Source organism: Argopecten irradians, chromosome 4 (assembly GCF_041381155.1).
Source record: "Argopecten irradians isolate NY chromosome 4, Ai_NY, whole genome shotgun sequence".
NCBI classification, from domain to species: domain Eukaryota; kingdom Metazoa; phylum Mollusca; class Bivalvia; order Pectinida; family Pectinidae; genus Argopecten; species Argopecten irradians.
This window is the reverse complement of record NC_091137.1, coordinates 44,141,315-44,167,897: the sequence shown is the minus strand read 5'-3', so window position 1 is coordinate 44,167,897 and position 26,583 is coordinate 44,141,315. Positions and strand designations below refer to the sequence as shown.

The 26,583-nt window shown below is 34.8% G+C and overlaps 1 protein-coding gene across 1 annotated transcript in view; it reads right to left on the bottom strand.

Annotated features, from left to right (window-relative positions):
- LOC138321799 (nose resistant to fluoxetine protein 6-like) overlaps nt 1-16,516 on the bottom strand; it is a 28,048-nt gene extending 11,532 nt beyond the window's left edge. The window contains exons 1-6 of the mRNA XM_069265766.1: nt 16,094-16,516; nt 4,516-4,682; nt 3,731-3,821; nt 2,160-2,277; nt 1,415-1,617; nt 297-464 (exon numbers count right to left, since the gene is read on the bottom strand). Of these exons, the coding sequence (XP_069121867.1) occupies nt 297-464; nt 1,415-1,617; nt 2,160-2,277; nt 3,731-3,821; nt 4,516-4,682; nt 16,094-16,454 (1,108 nt within the window). The 5' untranslated portion in view covers nt 16,455-16,516. The remainder of the gene's footprint in view (nt 1-296; nt 465-1,414; nt 1,618-2,159; nt 2,278-3,730; nt 3,822-4,515; nt 4,683-16,093) is intronic.
- Nucleotides 16,517-26,583: the final 10,067 nt, after the last annotated feature.

The window sequence follows — 26,583 nt, the reverse complement described above, 5'->3', positions numbered from 1 at the left end:
ATTAGTTTCAATTACATAATATGGTATAAAATGCAATATCTGTTGTTTTTTTGGGTTTTTTTCATGGTATGGAAATTATAAATCATTTCATGGGTAGAAATAGCAAAAGGCACAACTAAGGCCCTAGTCTGATATATGTTTCATAGAGCTAAGTTATAATGTTTTGGAGATATAGCCCAGAAAAATCATCTCGGACTGACATACTTAGCCTAATCTAATATCCCATGCAAAGATGTTTCTTGGTGGATAATTTTAATAATAAGGTTTGAAAGAAAGGTTGTATTTTTAATTAGTACCTGCAGTGCCTATTCCGAAGGCAAAGGTATGGCCTAACAACACCCATGACATGCTGAGGAATCGCACACCATTCAGACAGGTGATAGACCCCGGGCCTTGCTGGGTGTTTAGGATCTTGCAAGCATTGGTGTACACGGAAAAGGCCAAAAGGGCCTGAGAAAGCATTCCTGTAATCAAAAGAAAATAATTACCATATTTCAAAATATTAATAATTTATTCAGAATGGCATCTTTATGATGAATATTTTTATTTGTATCAGATAATCAGGTTATGATTTAAGTTTTATCCAACAGAATCATATTGTTAATTAATGCCAAATGACCACGTTTCATACAAGACTTTGATATTCTATTTCTCACATACTACAATCACACAAGAGTTTGATATTCTATTTCTCACATCCAGTGTTTACCTGGGGCTGCTACAATCACACAAGAGTGTGATATTCTATTTCTCACATACAGTGTTACCTGGCACTGCTACAATCATACAAGAGTTTGTATTCTATTTCTCACATCCAGTGTTTAACTGGGGCTGCTACAATCACACAAGTTTTATATTCTTCTTGTCATATTCAGTATTTACCTGGTGCTGCTAAAATCATTCAAGAGTTTGATATTCTATTTCTCACATCCAGTGTTTACAATGGGGCTGCTACAATTACACAAGTTTTATATTCTACATGTCATATTCAGTATTTACCTGGTGCTGCTAAAATCATACAAGAGTTTGATATTCTATTTCTCACATCCAGTGTTTACCTGGTACTGCTACAATCATACAAGAGTTTGATATTCTATTTCTCACATCCAGTTTTTACCTGGTACTGTTACAATCATACAAGAGTTTGATATTCTATTTCTCACATCCAGAGTTTACCTAGTACTGTTACAATCATACAAGAGTTTGATATTCTATTTCTCACATCCACAGTTTACCTAGTACTGTTACAATCATACAAGAGATTGATATTCTCTTTCTCACATCCAGTGTTTACCTGGTACTGTTACAATCATACAAGAGTTTGATATTCTATATCTCACCTCCAGAGTTTACCTAGTACTTTTACAATCATACAAGAGTTTGATATTCTCTTTCTCACATCCAGTGTTTATACCTGGTGCTGCTACAACTCCAACATCGGGTGATCCTAACAAAGGTTGTGCCTCGCCTTCTTGGCCTCTAATCTTATGTGTGAAGGCAGCTATTCCATTAGCAAGCTCCTCGTATTCACTTGTCTTATTTTTTGGCCATTGTATAAAGATCAGATCATACATAGTAGCTACCACCAGCAGGGTCAAGAACAAGCAGGAAATCACCCTGAAAAATAATGTAATTAACCAATCATGACGTCTGGACAATTTGAACCAATCAAGACAACCAAGTAATACTAGTCAGGACAAACTTAACCAATTAGTACTTCACACAGTCTCAACCAATCATGCAGCCAGACTCCCTGACTCTCAACTAATCAGGTTGTCCAGACTGTTCAAACCAATAGGGACTTTCGGCAGGTTCTTTGTCTCACACATCATCAATAATTTCATTGCCTATTATCATATATTTCCTCAAAAGGTGTCACAGCACATATAGTTTGAAATGTAATAAAATAATTTCTGGTAACACCAACCTAAGCTTATACCAAAAATGTTGCATAAACTAAAATTATTTTAGAAGCCCACAACAAGGGGGCGATACTGGTCGTCAAATAAATTGAAGAAGCTATAAGGACCCTTGCGCCTGTTGTGATCACTTCTGAAAATGATTTCATGTTACACCCTTTAAACACATTTAGACTCTCCTAAATCAAAGACTAGACCAGTCCATTATGGAATTTTAGGAGTGAAGGAGTTTATACTTACAACACCACAATGGCTTTAGTATCAAGCTCCAGGTCATATTCCTGACACATTGTTACACCAGCATCCAGAGTTATGCTACCATTAGAAGGGATCAACTGGTCCACCGTTATTGAAAATACTGAAACAGGAAATCATTACATAAGATAAATTAAAATAAAACATTACGTTTAACTGGATTTCACTTAGCTGGTCGGGGTTTGATCCCCAGCATGGACGTAAAAAGGTTAAGGGTCATCTGTCCGATCATGTAGGTTTCCTAGCTCCCACTGTAAGACCCTTCGTGCTTACATCGGGGGCATCAAAATAAAATCTGTGTAAGTTGTATTATAAAATGTTTTGTGATCAATGTAAAATAAATAAATTCAAATTCAAATTATTAACAAGAATTAGCAGTTGAACATTTGTAAAAGTGATCTGGGAAATTAGAAACATAAAAAAGGTTTATCGATGATGATTTAATCCACATGATAGAACAGCCCCCCCCCCCCCCCCCCCCCATTTTTACATTTATCCATTTTTACATTTATCGTGATAATTTAATCCACATGATAGAACAGCCATTTTAACATTAAAGAGACAATTCACTCAGGCTAATTCTTTTACATAACCAAGAAGCAAAATATAGTATAAATGTATTGTTCTACATTTCTTATGAAACATATAATATAAAACATTTATAAATTCCTCGACATTGTTAAGTATTTTAATTTATATCGTTGAAATATCAAATCGTTGATCAATACGATTAAGCAGGTACAATATGAACGCTGTACCTTTACCCGAGCCAAAGTCACACCCGTTAAACAAATGAACTACATAACCATTGAGAAGGTGATAAAATGATTTTTAGGCAAGACAATGCACCTAATAAGGTAAACACACTACTGTCAGAGTAATTTGAGCAGTTGTAGACAAAAGTTGCATTACCCTACGAGCAAGGGACAGGGTTCGGCATACAAGAAGTTTGACCACAGTGTGTAATGGCGGACAGCGAGCAATTTTGTACATTTCACACACAAGTCGCCACCGTGGGCTTTTCAGGCATATCACAGTAAAACCAACTGATCTAATTACCATTAGAACTGAGTTTTTTCCGATACATGTACAAATTTTAACGTTCTCTTAGACTAAATTGTCCCTTTAATCAATCAACATGTCTTGCTTAGTTTATATAGTACTAGTGACAAGTGGACAAAAATAAAATAAATATAATAAATAGTAACTTATTTTCTCATTTGATTTCAATACATGTACTTTTCTACTACAATATATTTCACATAGACAATTATAACTGAAGATATTTTGAATACAAAACAAAAAGGTTATAGTTTACGGAGAAATCAGAAATAAACAGCTCTGAATCTATCGCAAAGGATGTCCTTGTACAACATTGTCTTATCAGACTCTCAGTAGGAGAACAACTCAGAAATAGACAGAGTCATGTAGGCAGTAATTTAATACCGTATTTCACCGCAAATAAAACCCCTCTCGCAAATAAGACCCCCACCACTTTTGACAAATTTCCAGAATCTAGGGGGACGTCTGAAAATAAGGCTAAGTAAGTAGCTTACCTGTGTTGATGAGGTTAGTAACATCCTGTCCACTACAGCTATCCGGCACACAGACCCCAATGTTCAAACCTGGCGTTATTCCTAAAGCCATCTGAAAGGAGAAGAAAACATAACCAATAACAAAAGGCCCAGAGGGTCTGTATCACTCATAGGTTTACATATTAGACTTGTTGTTCAATATATATTTATACACAATGTAGTCAATAGATAATTTATTATGTAACATAAAGAAAACTCAACGACACATTCTTTGAACGTTTTCGCTGTATCAGGACGGCTCTTCAAAATCATACATATACATGTAATACATAACAATATTTTATATAATCATATTTAAAGATAACTGATTATATACTGACAATATTGATAGACAATTCTAGATCAATCTGATTAAAATCAGCTGTTTGATAGCGGAGCACGAAGTTAGCGGAGTATCAAACAGCTGATTTTAATCAGATTGATTCTAGATCTAATACCTATATCAAAATGGAAGGTGTATCCAATAGCAATGACACACCAAGGACATTAGTCTGATATGTACAGAAATTTGAACTGTTTTAGTGTTTAAACTATAACCTAGAAATTAACATTATAGGCAAGGTGGGCATAAAACAAGTTAACTTAATGGTTTACATAATGTGCAAGAAGGAGCCTCAACTTGCCTTTTTAAACACTTCTGAAATTTCCATTTAGATTTCCTCCTGAAAAATATCTTTGCGATAAAGGAGTTTCCTTGATCTAACAAAATACAAAAAAAAAAAAAAAAAAAGTAATATCCAACTTACATTACCAGTATTTGCAGCTTGTTGATTTTTAGCTAGAGGAAAGTTGACAGAGCAGTATTTCCCACGGAAGGCTGGGATTGTGATATTTGTACACTCATCATATGAACCATACCAGTTCAGGTCAAAGTTCAACAGACCACTGGGAGGCTTGCCCACTGCGTCAAGCACTGTATGAGAAAACAGGGTAAAGAGGAAAAAGAATAATGAAGATTTTTCAATTTTTTTAATATCAATCTTTATCACATAATCCGCCTGATATCCAGTGATTTCAGCCGTTAAATATTTTTGCATATGTCACTAGTGTAATTAATGTAACCTGGAGCGATTTCATTGGCTGGATATTCATTGTGACATCAGACAGAAACAATAAAATGACGTCAGGAAAAATGACATGACGTCAGGATTACGAGGACGGCAAGACAAAATGGCGGCTTCTGCTAGATTTTAGGAATACAATTTGACATAAAATTATTTGTTATGTAGGTATATGTAGTAATGTGATAAAAAGTATCTTAAATTTGTGTTCATTTCATATGAGATTTTATGAAATGAGACTAAGAAGTTTTTATTTTTTCGAGCCTTGGCATATGAAATGAACGCTCATGTAAGAATTCTCTAAAACTGATCTCAGTTATTACTGAGCATCTCTTTAAATATTTCATCCCTGTGACTTTAATTAACGAATGAAGGTCAAGGTGAATCATGCTACAGGCTCATCAAAACGTATATCCAATTGCTAGAGATCTTAATATATATCCATGTATATAATTAAAAAGATATCGCTTCAAAATGTGTGTCTATTTGACCCCTGTGACCTAAAATGAATGTCAAGGTTATTCATTTGAACAATTAAACTTGCATTTGGTAGTCTTAATTCCAGTATGCTACAGGCTTGATATCAGGTCCTTAGACCTCTTAGTTATTGAAAATAAAAACTTAATTAATAGCCTATTTGACCAATGACCTTGAATTCAGATCAAGGTCACTCATTTGATCAAATTTGGTAGCTGGCATATATATATAATTACATATACATCATAATCCAGAGCAATCAATATCAGGTCTCTAGCTGTAGGTCAGACATATATACTAGTTTTTGAGAAGATGTTATTTTTTCAAAAATTAGCCTATTTGACCCCTATGAGCTTTAATGTACTACAGTAGATAAAGGTTATTCATTTTAATACACACGGTATCCCTTAAATTCATCCTAGCATGCTACAGGTCCAATATATAACAGGCATAACAAACCTGCAGAGGTTTTCAGTTATAAAAACTTCAAAAGTCTTATCAATGACAATTTACACCAAGTGAACAGCAGATAACGATGCATGGAACACAATGACAATATTTTAGTCACAAAAAGTCATCCCAAACTTTAAAATGTGTAAAATTTAGCCATTTAAGACAATTAAACAGCAAGGGAAATAATATTTATCTTAAAATCTTTATTTTTTATTGTTGCAAGATTTATGAAAGCCTTTCAAGGTTTTCAATTTTAAGATTTATTAACTAGCTAAATATGATTCATAAGAGATCTTAAAAGATTGAATGCAACAGAATGGAAATTCACAGGTAGGAGAAAGAAGTTCCGAAAATACTTTTTCTGGAAAACGACACAACTCTTATCATGCGAGCCATGTTATCAGATGGTAGGCTGATTAACCTGGATAACCTGGATAACCGAGGATGGTAAGCAGGCCTAGGGTGATCTCAAAAATATTATGTTACAGAAATAGGAGGTGATCACAAAGTCCTGTGTCAGAGCTCGAGGTAAGGGGGTGATCCCAAAAATATGTTACAGAAATCAGAGGTGATCACAAAGTCCTGTAACAGGGGTAAGGTGAATGTCTCAAAGTCATTTCATAGGGGAAAGGGTGTGGTCTCAAAGGCCATTTTATTGAGGAAAGGGGTAATCTCAAAGGTCATTTTAAAGAGTAAGGGGTAATCTCAAAGGTCATTTCAAAAAAGGTAAGGGGGTAGTCTCAAAAATAATTAAACAGACAAAGGGGTGATCTCAAAGGTCATTTTACAGAGTAAGGGGGTGGTCTCAAATGTCGTTTTTCGGAATGAGGGGTGGTTTCAAAGGTCATATTACAGAGTATGGGGGTGGTCTTAAAGGTCATTTTACACAGTTAGGGGTGTTTCAAAGGTCATTTTACAGAGTAAAGGGGTGGTCTCATAAGTATTTTTACACTAGACATATAGTCATATATTTATTGGGTAATATTATATTAATTATTCTCTACTTGAGTATATATTATAAGTAATCCATCGTGTGGTTCAAAAATCCTGTCTTTAAAGGTGATAAAAACAGATTTTAAATATGCTATTTTTGTGTTGATATTTGTTTATTGTGGTGCACTTTATGATTTCCAACAAAAAATACAGGTTGTATTTGACGTAATTTCCATAAAATGTGCTTGAAACGAAGTCCACAACGACCCTTGTCTAGAACGATCGCATCGCTTATCGCCCCTGATATCACCAGGTGGCCGTAGATTCGTGACGTCATCTGAGACCAACAGCTGTGACAAGAGCTGGGAAACTCAATGGGGCAGTGTTGTGGTATTGGCGATTATAGATATTTAAAACAGTCGCGCTACGTGTAGTTGCTATATTGAATAGTGGAAATGAATCCGTATATAATATATAATCTATAACATACAATGATATAATAAAAACGATAGCTTACTCATTCTTATCGTCATATTCTGGGCTATAAAATTGTTATGTTCAGTATGTTAAAGATGCTCCATCGCTGACAAATGGTAAATTTTAACTATCAAAAACAGGAGCAGACGATTTAGTATTTTTCTTCAGTTACAAAAGTTACTTACTTTACACCATTACCACCATTGAACAGTTTGTGAGCTTCTAATTTTATTTCAAGTTAAAAACATGAAATATGATTAATTGTATCCCGAAAAAAATCCGTGTTACTATATCCTATATGGAATGAAGTACTGATTGCGCATGCACCAAAGGCGAAATAAATTATTCTATATTATTGTTTGTGTTAATTAGACATATATATACACGATTAAACACCAATTATTGTACGAATGGTGAATATTATTTATGCTCTGTCGGCAGTGGAGCATCTTTAAAAGCCATTTGACACCGTGTACGTGTGTGTCACTGACTCAGGTTTCAAGGGGGTTGCGCTTGACTTTTGTCTGTAACTTAAAACTCAAAACATAGACTTTAAAGTTAAACCAAGAAAAAGAAATATAACTTTACAAGAAAATGGACCCAAATTACAATGAAACTACATGCTACATGCATATACATGTACATATAATGCATATTTATAAAAAAAAAAATCCGCCATCCTTCATACCCTATCCAAAACCCTATCATACCGCGATAAACGTGCCCCTATCCCGCCTTATGTACGTACTGCACACCTCTATATTTCCTATTTGAAGCTTAATCCTTCAGAACTTCTTAAAGTTCTATAATGAGTTTTACGGATGTGTACGAAATAAAATAACATGTACAGTAGTAACAATACACGCACGGCCGATAAAAAAGACGGGACACAAAACACAGAAACTAGATACAATGACCTAATATGGATGACATGTACTCGTGGACAAGATACACATGTAATAGTTCAACTAACACAGGACCATGAAACAACATATATTTCTTATAAAACACAAATCATTTACAAGACCGCTTCATTGTATTTTATAACCGTGCAGAGTTTTGGAAATAAGAAACCTGTCGACCTTAGTAAATTTTAAAAGTATACGCACAGACCACAGCACACTAGATAGCCTATTGACCATTATGAGACGATCTAGGGGTCTAAATAAAAAAATCGGTAAAACTCGCATTCTACATATATATACGCAAGTGTACTATGTAGAATATAACAGGAAATTAATGAGTACTAAAATTGGCCATATTTGCGAGCATTGTGGTGTTTTGGGGGTTCGGGGGAGACCCTGATAAAGATATTACAATTTAGAATGACTGAGATATGAGTTTCACGATGTATTTTGATGATTTTGCGAGGGCTTAAGGCGAGAGATTTTGTTTTTTGGGGGTCCTAAGGTCTCCCCCGAGAAGGAAAAATATTACTAAATGTATTTACGATTGCTGAGATGATTTTTACGATGTACTTTAGAGCGTTCTTAACATGGTAATTTTTCGAATTTAAATTCCTGCAATTAAATAATGATAACTGTGAATGTCGTCATATCATTATGCAACCCTGCTCGATCTGAACTAGTCCGCTAAACCTGCCTATATTATTAGGCTTTTCCCCCCCCCTATATATTAGGCAAAAAAAAAATTAATTAAAAAAGCCCGATAATATAGGCAGGTTTAGCGGACTAGATCTGAACATACCGGTTTCACACCACCGGTACATTGTTGTGTAACCCAAAATAAATATGAAAATCCCTAAAATGAAGTATGGAAAATGTGCAGAAGGACCTCTTTTATTTTTAATGCGCATTTTGAGAACATTTCAGTCGACGAAAATGGGGGGCAAAAAGACACAACTTATTATTAAAATTATTGATTTTTTTCTTTTAATCTGCATGTATTTTTCATGTCTCCGTATGTTTGTAACAGATAATTTTTCTATTAAAACGTAGCTCTAAAGAGGTGGACCCCAATAATTGTCCATTTTCGCTACGATCTTATTTCGCACATAAAATTACCAGTAGATTCTATGTATATCTAAACTCCTCGGTTAATTTTATGTGTAAACTATAAATTACATACATGCACAGTCGTATTACTCCAGGGTGGACTGAATAGGAAAGAACTACTTATTCATTCGTGGTTTAACCCCTGGCACACCATAAGCCATATGACATATGTACCCGCGACATTAAAGACATCATTATTTACATGTAGTGACGTCATTTCATAGGTTATGACTTCAATAATGTGTCATTATGTAGGGGATAAATCACGCTACCCAATAAGTCGAAATATAACATATTTTTCTCCGTGTGTATTTCCGTAAGTACTAAGACATGTGGCTAAAATACACATGCATGTTGACAGTTCTGCGATCGGCACACCGGCTTCCGGTAGTTGATTGTCTCAGATGACGTCACAACTCATCGGAACTCAAGGGAGGTAAGTCATAGAAAAAAATCTGTCGTCGAAAAGATGTGAAGATTGCTTTCATTATATTTACTATTTAGAGACAAAATATAAGCAAATATCAAACTGGTATATGTTTAGATAGGCATTACAAATGTTTCTAGCGTATTATCTCATTTTTCATGTCCGTTCTGTTTTTATATCACATAATCTGCCTGATATACAGTGATTTCGCCCATATTATATTTTTGCATATGTCACTTGTGTAATATGACCTGGAGCTGTTTTTATTGGCTGGAAATTCATTTTGACGTCAGACAGAAACAATAAAATTACGCCAGGAAAAATAACGTGACGTCAGGATTACAAGGACGGCGGGACAAAATGGCAGCATTTGCTAGATTTTCAGAATATATTTTGAGGTGAAATTCTTTGTTATGCAGGTATTTGTAGTTATGTGATAAAAAGTATCTTAAATTTGTGTTCATTTCATGTGAAATTTTTTGAAACTCGTCTCGAAGTTTTAATTTTTGCTCACCAAGGCACGCAAAAATAAAAATTTCTTAGACTTGTTTCATAAAATCTCATATGAAATGAACACTCATGTTAAATCCTATATTTAAGATACTATCTTAATTTTCCTACATAACATTTTTTGTATATATGGCACTATTATGCAATCAATCAAGAGGTTTTTAACTCACCTGAGTTCAGTTGTATCAAATCATTTACATGCATGCCATGGGCAATGATCAATGTTACTTCATAAATTCTACAGGTGTACATCAAAATGGTCATGATTTCTGTTTGCATTTAACACATTAACTATAAATAATAAAATATATATAATTATGCATCCCTTAAATTATCTGGGATGCATATAATTACGAAATAAGTCATTAAAGTTAATTTCATTTTGATAGATATAAGATACATATATCAGTGAATTTTTAGGTGCATTTTGGGCTGAATAAAGGTCCTTTCTCCCAGAGAAATATTGCTGAATTTTCCCAATTTTATGTTAATATTTTCCGAAATATAAAGAAACCTCTCTAAAATATACATATTTCTAGTAAAATGAAAATTTTCCTAATTCAAAAGGTTCAGGCCCCTGAAATACATGTAATTGAGTAAGAAAATCACTTAAAATGTGAATGTAAAATGAGATTTAAAATAATTTTGTAGAATCACAAAAGTTATTAACTTACCGTTAATACTATACACATCATCACCTGAACAATTTGATTTAAATAAAATATTTATTTTCATAACCCAGGTCGTCTTATGTTTCCCGCAATCGTCCTAAAATACCACCCGTTAGTTAGCTATCATAACTGCGCCAGATGGCAAAACAGCAAAAACACTCCATTGTTATCATATATTATGCAGGATATCTTGCATATGTTTTGTGTTTAACCTCAACGTAGGCTATCGCTATCAATTTTTTGATGCTATTAAAGTTTTTTAAGAAACCTTTATATTTTGCTCCTGAACGTTAGTGGGCCTTTAAGGAAAGTTAATACATATACTGGTATACATGTATAAGTAATTTGATAGAACCATGCAAGCAGATGTGTGTTTACACAAGGAGGTCAATATCTAGATACCTTAGAAGGAATAAAATGATCACGAGACTCAGACATGTCACATAATAATATACTGTCAATAGCGGATTTTAGATATCAAATACAAGGAGTAGCAGTCTAAATTGTATACCGTATACATATTGTCATATTAAGTTATATTTACCTAACGCATTAGAAAACTCCAATAAATTTTGGTAGGGTTGCTATACGGATTGATTTTGCTTATCAGAAGCATGTTGTAATTTAGCCTAGTTATAAATACATGAACAGTATTTAACCCAATAAATGGCCATGCAGGGCACTTTATTGAAAAAATACTGGACTACCTATATATATACCCAGAATTAGGGCTGAAACGATTAGTCGAATAATCGGAGGCGATTAGATTAATGAAGCTAATTGCTGATAATCGATTAAAGATTTTATTAATCGTTAATCGTAACATGCATAGCCAGTGCATTGTAAGCTGACTAAACACGTTGACAGATCATGGATTTCTGAGTAAGCCATTCCGACTGGAGTTTCATCTCTTTTTGTACATGTTTTGAACTCAACAAAGCATATATGATGTGAGAAATACTTGTTAAATTACGTCTCTGTGGAAGGTAAAGTCATTAATCAATGAAAAAGTGGATGTCATGAGAAAGCTTGCAACACGCTGTTCGCCAATTTTCACTAGCGATCGACTCCATGTTGTTACGTCACGGAGGCCTAATCGCCGCCGGGACGCTCGGGAGCGGAAGGAGCAGTAATCTTAAACATTTAGATTTTACTATTGCATGTGTTTATCATATAAAAAGAATGTTTTTGTTCATATTCTAATTGAATATAAGAGTTGTTGATTTATTTTGTTTTTTTTGATCACGGAAATAAAAAAGTTCATTGACGAAAATTTGGTCATGTTGCTCCGTGGCGATCCAGATTTGGTTGATTAGTCGTACGTGTGAAGGTCACGTCAAAACAGCGGGTTAGCAGACTTGATTTAAACGATGTTACGGAAGACAATACAGGAACGGAATTCAGAGCTTATTTGGGATAAAATACGTTTGTTTTGTCAATAAATCTATTCTTATTTGTTGGTAGGCTTATATTATATAAGGCATGTCCTCTGTCATATTATACGGTAGGTGTTATTATTAGTTGATAACAAAACATGGCGGACGTTTTCAGTAGTCAGTAGTGAAACAATATAGTTGCCTTCAATTCAAACGATTAATCGATTAGTAATCGATTACATGTGACCGAATAATCGAATACAAAAAATACTGGACTACCTATATATATACCCAGAATTAATGCCACTGGGTACACAACTTTAACACATGAAGAAATGGTATCTGCTAATTATGAACAGGAGGATTCTGTTATTGATAAAAGGGAATTTAGATTGGGAATATTTATTTTTATGAACTTTTAAATTGATTAAGGCCACTTAAGGGTCATCAAGTGCAGCCTCGACCGAATGATGTGTATATAAAAAATGTAATGTACAGAACTTGAATTCATAATTAAGGCCATTTAAGGGTCATTAAGTACAGCCTTGAATGCATGAGTCATATATATAGCCAATAAATTCAGAAGATAATAAATTACTTAAATTAAACTATACTGTGTTACAATGAGAAATTAATATCAGGGTACTTGTATAAAATTGGCAGCACAAAAAATAGAGATAGAGGGGGCCTGGGGGGTAGGGAAGGGGGGGGGGGGGGCGTGAATTGAGTCTAATTAGAAAAGTCAACATGAACATTTGTACTCTAGTGCTTATATATAACTAGAAGAAAATGTTTTAGTAAAGTAAAGTCATCTATATTTCAAATTCATAATTTAACGTTGTTACAATTGAAATGCAGTAATTACCAGCTGATTGGGAGCCTGTTTATTTTTATTTTTCAATTGTACAGTAAATGTCAAAGTGAGAATTACTGATCGTACAAAACATTCAGGTATGTGCATTGAGGGGAAAAAATGGAAACTAATAGTACGAGCGGCAACAGGTTCGTCGCCTAAGGCTGTATAGGGCTTTATCACTTAATAGATTACTTCAGATATTTTTTATATGTCACTGACGTTGACAAAAACTAATCATATAAAGCTTGAAATGAGTCAAGATAAAATGTCAAAAAATACATTCACAGTTAAAATTGTCTAAAGTGTAGCAGATTTATGTATCATGGCTTTAACATCACCGCTATAGTATATACAATGTATTTTATCGCTGCGGTGTGAATTTGTTTGATAGAAAAAATTCCTCCCCATGTAGGGCTAGCTGAGGATATGTACTCGTGCTCTCGCCAGGCGGGACATATGGATTTGACCGTCAGATAAGTGAATCTTGACAACACACTCGTACGTCGGACAAGTAAAAAATTCTGATGCTGATTATGAACTGGACCTTAAATTATATCATAATATGTATGTCTCGTTGATCAGTCAATATATAGGTGACAACAACTGAATACAGCTAAAACAACACGTAATATATACAGTCACATATGCTTAATTATCTGGAAAATATTGAGGGCAAGTGAATTAAAATACCATTCGGACTAGTAGATTTTAGAGGAGCACTTGTCTGACTGACGATTACATTTCAACAATTTCCCACGGCCCTGCGCATGCCATGAAATCAAGTTTTGTTTGTTTGTTTGTTTGATTAATTAACGTCCTATTAACAGCTATGGTCATGTAAGGACGGCCTCCCATGTATGCGGTGTGTTGCGTGTATGTTGGCGCGAGGTACATGTTTTGGGAGACTGCAGTATTCATGTTGTGTCTTCCTGTAAGTATATATAACTATGTGGTCAATATACATATGGGTGATCAGATGGTGAAGTGAGCATTATAAGACACTGTATAAGTAATTAGGGCTGGGTATTGGAAGGTCTAAAACGACACGATACGTATTGACAATACACTGAAACAATACACAATACATATGACAATACAGTGGACCTCTTTTTCAAATTCAGTTGACCATTGTGTTTTGAATATTATGACAATAAAAGATAATTTTGAAAAAATTTACCGAACATTTAATTCGGTTTATATCATCTGTGTTAATTAATTTCTGTCAATTCGTATTCTTAGTTATGAAAAGACGTTTTTAGTCCATCTAGGTGACACAGATGCATTAAACACTTCCTTTTGATTGAAATGTTCTTACATGAATGATGTTTTAGAATAAATTTTGTTTGGAATTTCCTATTTCTATAACAAAAACAGTAGGTTCAGTTGTTAAAACGATACAGCGATATACAGCATGTTTGCGTATCGATATTCGATATGCTGCTGAAAACCGATACGTATCTGTATATTGATATATTGATCCAGCCCTAATAAGTACAATATATGGTTTTGCATCTCAAAGAAAAATTGGACATCGAGGTCCTCTTTAGGTCTAATGTATACACTGTTCATGTATTATAATTACATACATGTACTTCGTATTTCATAAAAGTTTGGAAACATATTATCACACCTTGGCCATGCAGTGCTTGTTTACTTGACATGCATTTGTACACACATATGTACAAATGTCAACTGGGTATATCAGAAACATATATACATATAGAGATTGGAAACTCCTTCTTTGTCTTTGTTGTCAGGCAGAGGGACCTCCGGTTTATAAGCATTTTCCCTTGGCTAACTACTTTTAAGTGTATTCTTTTAAACATGATATTTTTGCATAAATACAACGTTTAAACATTATATCATGGTTTGATGTGACCAGATTTCCCGATTTATGTTATTAAATATGATTTTTGAAAGCATGAAAATCAGCAATTTTACCAGTTTTTTCGAAAATCAAACTTTCAAAACCGGAAGTGCATTTTGTTTTATTAATAAACAAGTTAAAAAATATTCTTTTTCTATCCAAAATCGTATTCAAACCATCTGAAAAATACTGAACTTTCATAACATATCAAAGTTATTCTGCTGTATTTAACTATATATTTAAAAGTTTATCTAAAAACCCCTAAGCACATACAGAGGTACAACTGCCTATTGTAAAAATGGCGGAGCCTTGTCAATCTCTATGTATATATGTTTCTGGGAAACACAACTATAAAACAGTTTTTTCCTCCCTAGCGCTTTTTCGGCTCATGCCGGTCTTCAGGGGTTTGAATTATTTTATTTGTAAAACATGACATCATAGTACAGTAACGTCATAGTAAGATTACGTCATAACATGGTACATAAAGATATTGTGAATGGTTCTGGAAGAAACTAACAAAAACATGAGGACAAAATAAAAACTAATATGAAATTCCTTTGTCCCGTTCTGAATTTAGCACATTGACAATATCTTTATGTACCATGTTATGACGTAATCTTACTATGACGTCATTGTACTATGACGTCATGTTTTACAAATAAAAGAATTCAAACCCCTGAAGACCGGCATGAGCCGAGAAAGCGCTAGGGAGAAAAAAACTGTTTTCTTTTTATGTATATTAAACCATCACATGGACATGGTTCTTTTTTACTTATGTTTCTGGGTATACCGAGCAGGTAGACTAAAACCTGTACACAAATTATGACCATGTATCCGACCATAAGCATTCTTAACAAATAACAATATAATCACATGCACAGTTCGGGTTAAATGGGTAAATGAAACCGGAGACATAAATTACCAAAAACTGTTACCAGATGGTATTTATATCTCTGATATCATTTTAATGTAGATAAATTTGAATGGAATCAGGTTTGCAGGTAATATATGGCTTAATGGAAAGGATGAATTAAATAATTGTCTGATTTATTGAGTCTTTCAAAAATAATGTATAATTTTTCTTGGATATTAGAAAACACAATGTTATTACTTTTTCGGGTCAACAAATCTGGTTTACCTAAAGGGTCAATATATAGGACTCAATTCCAGAGCGTGTCATATAACGTTCGGTACAACTTACTTCTGAAACTCCACATTTCCCTCCCCAACAAACCCTCCACATATGTTTCTGTGTCGTTAAGACATTGTTCCGAAACATTGTACTGGGGTATGCTGTCCAAGATTGTGAGAACGTCTTGGAGAGGAGAAGCGAGAAGGTTGTCTCGGTACAATGGGGACAGCTGCGAGAACATGGAGAAAAGACGAACCGCAGGCTTCGAGTAGTCCGATTTCATTATCTGTGATCGGAGAAGACGAGTTTGATCCAGTCGATCCGGAATATCATTCATGCCTTCCATGATGTTTGAGTAGGCATCCTTTTGACCATAGGCCAAAGATACACATATTGTCCACAGTAGGCCTAATATTACAACCCGCGCCATGACCAGCTGATTCTATAATAACAGGTCACTAAATCCAAACCCGGCTTGCGAAATACGGAGCACAATATATCCTAAGCTACAATTCCGAAATGTTCCGAATTAACTAGTGTAATACACAACAAAAATTATAGGGCCTAGAGTCAACGGTAAAGAAGGCCAAGGCCTAATTCAAACTTTACCAAAATATACATTTACATTAAATATTGCAGGCAAGCAAATTGACATGTACATGTAGGCTAATGGTAATAGTCTAACAGATCTTTATCATTTTTTTCTTCATTTTTTTAGATTAATTATTTTTATGAATTAATTCTTTGTTTTATTAATTACGGTGATATTCAATATATATACAAATACATCTTTAATTAATCAAACGTCCGTTTAAAAGTGACATAAAATCAGAATAAATATATATACCAGAGCGAAATAAATATGCATTTGCTTATTTTAGCAAGTAGATTTTATAAGGGACAAATGTAAAAATGACATACATGTAATGATTCTGAAAAACTGTTTTGATAAAAATATAAAATAAAATATTAGGACATACATGTACCTATATTCATCACTTCATCACGCCAAAATAAATGATTTTATATATAACAAAACTTTAAATTGAATACGGATATTTAATTATAAGTAAAAATGTATTTTAGCAAGTTTAGGGCACTTGCTATTTTCAGCAAATGACAAAAAAAGTAAAATTCTAGCCTTAAAAATGTCGTCATAAGATACTCCAGATCTAAAGGACGTCTCTCTAGGACACTTTGGCATATTGTCCATTGATTGTCCTTTATACACAGACTTGACTGTAAGTAACATACATGTACATGTACATATGTAACACGCAGGTATATATGTACATGTGTAAGGATGCGTCATTAAGAGAAAAAAGTGCGTTTGGTGTAAAATCCCGAGGATATTCCAAATATACAATAATATGCATCTTATAAGAATCCATGACATTATATGTATATATAGTTATTACTAAGCTTAGGAAGGATGGGCGGAGATCACACAGGTACACAAGTACTTTATAAAATAGTTTATATACAGTGTATATGGACATGCTGAACATGTAGAACGAATATAGATTATATTATTATTGAATTATAGATGAAATAACTACCGATTTAATGAGCAAACGACACAAAAATTATCCATACGTTACGATCTGCGTCCAAATAAATCTAAAAGTGTATAGGGACCTATACATGTTCGAATTCATGCAGCGTGAAATTAATCTCAGAGATTTTGAACAGTTATTTGCTTTCGAAAAGAAACGAAAGATCTAAGAATAAATCTATTGCACAATTTGCTTACGTCAATTTATACAATGTATGTGCGATAATGAGGACGTATCCCGACCGTTCAATAGTTAGATGTTATAATTAAATTAACATATGATAGCCCTACATGTGATTTTGACATAGCACGTGCACGTACCCATGTTCAGCCAGAGTCAATATCAGCTCAAGGGCCACAAGTTGTAAAACCTATAATATGCTAGTTATAAAATGCTATGTAACTTAGGTTGATGACTAAGATGAATAAGCGTTTAATTAAAGGCCCACTACTTTTCCGAAACAAAAAACAATCAAAAGCTTCTTAAAAACAATTATATCATAAGAATATATATAGAATATATATCGAGTAACTTTTGTGAAAGATATACCTTTTTTTCATTTGGTCTTGTAGATAACGGTATATGGCTAAACCAGAACAATTTAGATAATTCTGTAAATTCTAGTATTATGTATTATCACAAAGAATTTTTGGCAGTGCTTTTCAAGATATGTTTGCATTGTTAAACAATTCCTGAAAAGACATTTAGACTGTGGATGACTGTGTTGCTTTGCATTGGTCTGTTATTTTTCTTCTTCTGAGCTGCCTCCAGATTTACTATGCTATAGTCCAGGGATGGATATAACGTCAGTGATAATAACCCATGGAGTGTTGAGTAAGTGTTTGAGTAAATATGTCTCAAAGCGTCACCAAATTGTTTTAAGTTGGATAAGATTACATGTCAGCACAGTACAATGCATATCGAAACTGGACGATACAGAAATATAATTGTTTAGAATGAGCGTTTTTATAGAATTGTGATCTGGAAGATGGAGATCATTTTCTGTTTAAATGCTCAATTTTCCGAGATATCCTATCAAAACGTATTACATTATACTATTAGACAAACATGTTAACTTTTTAAATGATTCAACTAATAAAAGTTTTCACTATGGTAAGTAGCCTAAATACATTTATGATTCGACTCAAATAAGGAAAACATACTAATATTAAAGATCGTCCATCCCCCCGCGCGGTCCGTCCGTCCGACGGACAGATACATACACAATCACTGAAAACCTTTTCTCCCATATTTCACAGGGATATCCTGTGGTTGATAGGGAAAAGATATATCTTTCTCCCATACTTCACATGGATATCCCGCGGTTGCTAGGGAAAATATTATCTCTATCTTACACTGGGGTGTAAGACAACTCACACGCGCTAGGACATAACGCACAATGTTCGGTCACTTTTACGTCACGCCAGAATTTCATTGGAAAAAGCGTTGAACAGTAAAAGGAAAAAGCGTTGAACAGTAAAATAAGATAAGAGCAATACTATTTTTCTAAATTGAAAAACAGAAAGGATATATTTATTCAATTACGGGAGGACTTTTTCTATCCATGCGTTTTTGTTGAGAAAATGACGTTTTTTGGCGCGACAGATGTAACACGCATCTGTATGCGGTTTCAGTTAAAGTGTCACTGTGGTCATACTGAACACCACATGGCGGTAAAATTTGACACAGAGATTCACCGAAAACGCACTATCATGACGTCATTTCGTTATAATGAATTGTGACGTCATACTTCAAAATGGTGGAATTAGTTTGTAGACTTGCCGATCGACAGATCAGCAGAGAAAAGATAAAAAAGTGAAAAACCACAAATACACACAGTACAAAACGGTACCAATTTATGATATAGAGACATGAATTGTTAACATAAAAATACATTTTCTTCTATTTTAATAACATGCCAGAAAATATAGACTGCGACGTCGTTCTACTTTTTTATGGAACAAAACCTTTGTCTTGCAGAAATGACACAATTTTTTTTTTAGATTGACTGTTCTGTCACGCAAGTTCACGACGTTGAAAAATGTGACTGCGGATCGAACAATTCCAGAGCACACGGACGTTAACTCTGTGGTCTCGGGCATCATTAAGAACAATATGGTGTCCTACAAGGCTCCATTCTTGGTCCTCTTCTTTTTATTGATATAATTGATGATGAACGGCAAAAGTATGCACTCTTATCTGACAGAACATGCCAAAGGACAATGTGACGACCAGATGAAAGACGATTTGGCGATTGTGATTAATATCACCGATGAAGTTGAAGGTTACATATGAAAACGAAATAACAAAAACTCTACGTATAAAGTATATGTTATTTATGTGAAGTGAATATCATTTGTAATATCACTAATTACCAATTATATAAATTAATAAAGTCATCAGTTGTCTTAACCACAATTCGGCATCTCTTCCAGTTTTCTTGTTTTCGACCAGTTTCACGTTCTTCATTTCTTGTGCATTGCACCAAGTTGCTGGCAGGGACATACTGTCTTGCCATGAGTCTTGGACACACACCGCAGTCGTTTTGATGGTTCGCCTGGCGGAAGCAAATGGTTCTTCTTGGGTCTGTTGTGGAGTCGAAGATAATTTTGGAACATCAGACTTCTCCTTTTTCAGAAGTGGAGAAGGTGGTGGTGGCGGACACGGATAGATTATAGGGTTCCTGTCCACAATCCAGCAAGTGGGTTTAACTTCCCGTACAACGATAGGCAAGGCAAATAGGATCCTTAGTCCACGCGGCGGTGGGGCAATTTCCAGACGGAACCACTTCTTTCCGTAGGGCTTTTCTGGTTTCATCACTTCCATTTCCTCCTCTGTCATGTATGGGTGTATTTTCGGATTTCTGTTGCGCTTCAGACACTTCAAGAAGTCAAAGCAGCCCATTTTTGGTCTCTTACAGATCTATCGTCAGTGTGTATGTTGATGTTCAGAATATCAATTATGACGTCATCTTTAGTTACTTACTCATTGTGACGTCGTGGGTTATCTGAAATCTCGCGGGACGTAACTTGCAATCTCTCCCAGGGTTCTTTGCGGCTCCTGAATCAGAGGCGGGGAGATTTGCGATATTTTAGAAAGAAAGACATTTGTTCTTTGTTTCCTCTTTACAGAGATTTACAAATACGGTTGTATGTCAATTGTTTACGAAGTAATAAAAATGGACCATTTCTGCATCACATTATTAACAGAAGTTGCAAAATTGAGCATTCGGATTGATCATCTCTTCGCATCTTCATCAAGTATACAAAGTCGTTTGTATGGCAATTTTACAACTTAATCAAAATAGACAGTCCCCGCATCATATTATCTACACAAGTTGCTAGATTGGTCATTAAGATTTAAACATCTATCTTCATCGAGTAAAATATCTTACTTACTACCAAGTATAAATGAGCACTTCTGAATATTTTTTCCAGCACATAGGTATGGTGGCTGATTACGGCCATCTCGTGTTGTTGTGTTGTCGCCTTGTCGTGTTGTCGCCTTGTCGAGTTGTCGCGGTCTCAAACTGCGACAACCCGAGATTTAACAGTTAAAATGTCGACTTGTCGCGTTTTCGAACCGCGACAAGTCGACAACACGACAAGACGACAAGTCGACAACACGACAAGTCGACATTTCAAACACGCTAATTAGCGCGTACAGAATATCGTGTTGTCGCGGTAAAATGTCGACTTGTCGTGTTGTCGAGTTGTCGTGTTGTCGAGTTGTCGACTTGTCGCCTTCCTGTTACTCATGCGCAAATCATATGAAATAGCCACTATCTTTGAATATAGAAAACTGAAGTCAGTGCTTGTACCATAGACCATATTGGTGGCATATTTCTGCCATCGAGTTGCCGACTTACGACTTAATGATGTCGACATAATTAAGGCATTAAGTCGACATCATATCGAAAGATGTCGACATAAACAGAAGAATATGTCGACTTACCACATGAACCTACCCACATAATGATTCCAAGATAATTATGTAGAAAGTCGGTAACTCGGCGATTAATCGTGTTTATGCTCGGATGTGACACCGACTTGTCAGTAATTGATGTCGACATCTGGTCATGAAAGTGGAATTCAAAGGCCATCCTTTCATAGGGCACTGTGAATATGCAGCAAGGCGCCATACAGCAGAGTTTGACGTTGATTTTGTTAATTCAGAAAAGTTTTTATATATTTGATTACAAAATTAAAAATTGTGATCCTGCATATCCCGGCCATGCAGCTGTAGCCTGCGTGTACGTACACATTGTAGCTGTTAGTCCGAGCTGAGGAAGTTAGAGTGCAAAAGGACTCTGCTTTGTACAACGAATTTCCATCCTCTTGGCCATAATCATTTATTAATATATATAACCGTGGGTTGAAAATTCGTTTAAAAGCTCTTCCTTGCAGGTAGGGCGTAAGAATTGTACCTGCTGCCCCTATTGCATGATCGTAAAAGGCGACTAAATTTAGGATCTTATCTTTTCTTTCTCCCTAAATTACTTTGTTCTTCCTATAGTCTCCCTTGACACCACCTCACTTTTGGCCTTTGGTTGAGCGCTCGCCCCTGTGAGGAAGGCTCTGTCCCCTGGCCGAGACACACCAAAGTCTATAAAAGTGGTAGTTTCTGCTCCTGCTTAGCGCTCAGCATAACGGGAGTGGGACGACTGGTTTGCCCGTTGTCAGTATAATGTGACCGGGTGGGGTGTGTTGCTTGGTGTCTTCGACGGCATGCTTCAGTGATATAGCACTATAAAAAGGGCAACAGTTCCACTATACAAGAAGACATAACACGAATATACCGCAGTCTCCCAAAACATGCACCTCGCACAACATACATGCAACACACCGCTTACATGGGAGGCCGTCCTTACATGACCATAGCTGTTAATAGGACGTTAATTAATCAAACAAACAAACAAAAAAGTTTAAAAGCTGTGTGTGTGCTTTGTGGATTAGCATTCGTATTAAGTCCATGTGGTACATACCGTACTATACTACATTACAATTATTTTTTCAAGATTTTTTTTTTTTGAATCACGAAAAATACCAGTTACGTAATTTAAAAGCCAAAAAGGTCACAGTACAGATACGCAATACCCATTTGGAAACCAGCTTTACTTGTTAGCTTGCCCTATCCAATATTTACATCCCTCGATCAGAGATTTAAATGTAAATCTCTGCCTCGATACACTTATATAAAGGCACAACGAATTTTTGTTACGGTCTTAATGGCCAGATTCAACCTTTGGGCTAAAAATCCTCCCGCGGGACGCGGTTTTAGCTCCAAACTCGGGATATATCTGCATCTATTTTTTGTAGTAAAAACGTAGTAAAAAATGTCACGTGCTTATACCTCATTCATGCCATTGGCCGGGATATACAATTGTATTATGGGTAACTAGTGATCACGTGATTGTGTGTTTACTTCCAAATATGGTGATAGTTTGCTTGCCATTTCTTCGGAGAAATTGATTTATTTGAAAATATTTAGACTCCAAAATGTTATTAATATTGCATGCATATCATTTTGACTTGCACATATGTATTATTTTACTATAAATAATGATCTGAAATGAGTTATAAAACTGTCATTTTCACGTTTTGTAAATAAATGATATAATGCGAATTGACCAATTCAATAGGTCTAACCGTCTAATCTAGGATCAGCGAAGATCGGCTACTCCCGGCTAAATTCGTAGAATTCTAAATTTATATTTATTTATATTATTACCTGCTTTATGTTTCAGAACATATACATGTACATATAACACAGAGAAAATAAGATATTCTTCAAAAGGCCTAGTTATGTATAAATACCAGGTCAGAGAAATCACTCTATTTGGAAGTAAACACACACTCATGTGACCACTAGCTACCCACTAATACAATTCCATATTTATTTCGGCCAATGGCATGAATGAGGTATAATCACGTGACTTGTTTTACTGCGTTTGACTACAAAGAACGCGTGTTTTGTGCCATTATTGGGAAAATCCCCCGTGGATCGTGGTTTCATTTCCACCATTTGAAACAGAAGGCTTAGAGTAGACTTTGATTGTGAAACATTGATAAATTGAAGATTACATGTTGTGCCATGGCAGATGTCAAAGTTCATGTATATATACTCGACAATTACTTGAAACATCATCTAATAAATTTGTGTTGAAATTATAATTGATGTTGACCAGGACATCTACCAGTCTAAATTTTGGTTGAATAATGCGTGGAAAGTGAATTATTCAAACACTCTGGATATCGAATTTTTAATCATTAATTTCTTTTGAACTCGGGACTTTTTGGGTGTGTAATTAGGGGAAAGTTGATAACTTTTTATAATATATGTACCCTACTTTTCTTTTGTTGATTTACGGACCCTGAAAGATACGGATTATGCGGCTTTAACTTTTCCACTTTGTGGAAAATCCTTCGAATCGGATTTATCTCCCTTGATTAAAATGACAAACCATGTACCTTTGCTATGTTATAAAGTTTTTTAATTCTTTTTTTTTCATTCAATAATGAATGCAGATCAAATATATTAATCAAATATGTGTATTAATTTAATTTGAAACATGTTTGTTTTGCTGAAAATTTGCAAAAAAAAATAATATCAATACAAAATATTCATGATTGTAATTTGATTGTTGTTGTTTTTGTACTTGCTGTAAAATGAGAAAAACCGTGTTGTGGAGAAGAAGTTTGTTAAAATTTGAATTTTTTACAAATGAATGAGAGTTGAGAATATGCACAGTTATGAATAATGTTTTGCTTTTAAACAAACAAATAGATATGTCTCCTATATAAACTATGGTAAAGACCCTATCCCCTGGGGAAAATTCCGAGACCCCAGGGCCATGAAATTCACAATATTGGTAGAGGGCCTTGAGACCTGCCATGTAAGCACATAAGCCCGTGTTTCTTAGTATATGTGTACATACATGTATGTATTAGATTCTCAAAAAGCTAAGTGGGCTATGCGGAAGCTTATAACTATTTGTTTGGAAATAATATGGAAAATAAACTATGATATGATAGTATATAGTATTGCTAACAATTTCAAATGGTGGAAATGAAACCACGATCCGCGGAGGATTTTCCCCATAATTGTACAAAACACGCGTTCTTTGTAGTAAAACGTAGTAAAACAAGTCACGTGATTATACCTCATTCATGCCATTGGCCGAAATAAATATGGAATTGTATTAGTGGGTAACTAGTGATCACATGAGTGTGTGTTTACTTCCAAATAGAGTGATTTCTCTGACCGGGTATTTATACATACTTTGGCCTTATTTTCTCTGTGTTATATGTATATGTTCTGAGCCCTAAAGCAGGTAATAATATATATAAATATAAATTTAGAATTCTACGAATTTAGCCGGGAGTAGCCGATCTTCGCTGATTTTCGATTAGACGGTTAGACCTATTGAATTGGTCAATTCGTATTATATCATTTATTTACAAAACGTGAAAATGGCAGTTTCACAACTCATTTCAGTTCATTATTTATAAAAAAAACAGTGCATATGTGCAAGTCAAATGATAAACACGCAATATTAATAACATTTTGGAGTCTAAATATTTTCAAATAAATCAATTTCTCCGAAGAAATGGCAAGCAAACTATCACCATATTTGGAAGTAAACACAAAATCACGTGATCACTAGTTACCCATAATACAATTGTATATTCCGGCCAATGGCATGAATGAGGTATAAGCACGTGACTTTTTTTACTACGTTTGACTACAAAGAACGCATGTTTTTACTACGAAAAATAGATGCAGATGTATCGCGAGTTGGGAGTTTAAAACCGCGTCCCTGGAGGATTTTTAGCCCAAAGTTTGAATCTGACCATTAAGACCGTAACAAAAATTCGTTGTGCCTTTATATAAGTGTATCGAGGCAGAGATTTACATTTAAATCTCTGATCGAGGGATGTAAATATTTATGTAGGCCAAGCTAACAAGTAAATCTGGTTTCCCAGCGTGTATTGTGTACCTGTACTGTGACCTTTATGGCTTTTAAATTACGTAACTGGTTTTTTTCGGGATTCACAAGAAAATACAACATAAAAAAATCTTTTTTTATTTTATTTTTTTTATTTTTATTTTCATTCATTCTTTTAATATAGTATAGTACGGTATGTACTACATGGACTTGGTACGAATGCAAATCAACAAAACACACACACAGCTTTGAAACGAATTTTCAACCCACGGTTATATATATTAATAATTCGTTGTACACTTCCTTAGCTCGGGCTAACAGCTACGTACACGCAGGCTACAGTTTCATGGCCGGGATGTGCAGGATCTGCCATTGTGTTATTTTAGGTCGAGTTATGTAACGTAACTTTGCCGAGATAATTATGTCGACCTGTCGAGTTATATCATGACTTGTTGAGATATTTATGTCGGCAAGTCGACTTACATCATACATCCTGGAAAATTGACTTACCTTATTACGACGAGATCCACGATAGTCAGTCGCGATAGTGTAACTCGACTTTCCAATATGAATATGTGGACTTATATATCTCAACAAGTCATGTTATAACTCGACTGGTCAACGTAACTATATCAAAAAGTCATCTTATAACTCGACTTGCCGACATAACTATCTGGTCAAAGTTGAGTTACCCTAAGTCGACCTAAACTAACTCGATGGCAGAAATATGCCACCATAAGGATCACATTTTTTTTTTGAAATCAAATGAATAAAAACTTGAATTAACAAAATCAACGTCGATCTACACAGTGCTCTATGAAAGGGTGGCCTTTGATTTCCACTTTCAAGACCAGATGTCGACATCTTTTAGTTTAGATGTCGACATCAATAACTGACAAGTCGGTGTCACACCCGAGCATAAACACATTAATCGCCGAGTTACCGACTGTCTACATAAATATCTTGGATTCATTATGTGGGCATGTACATGTGGTAAGTCGACATATTCTTCTGTTTATGTCGACATATTCCGATATGATTTCGACTTAATGCCT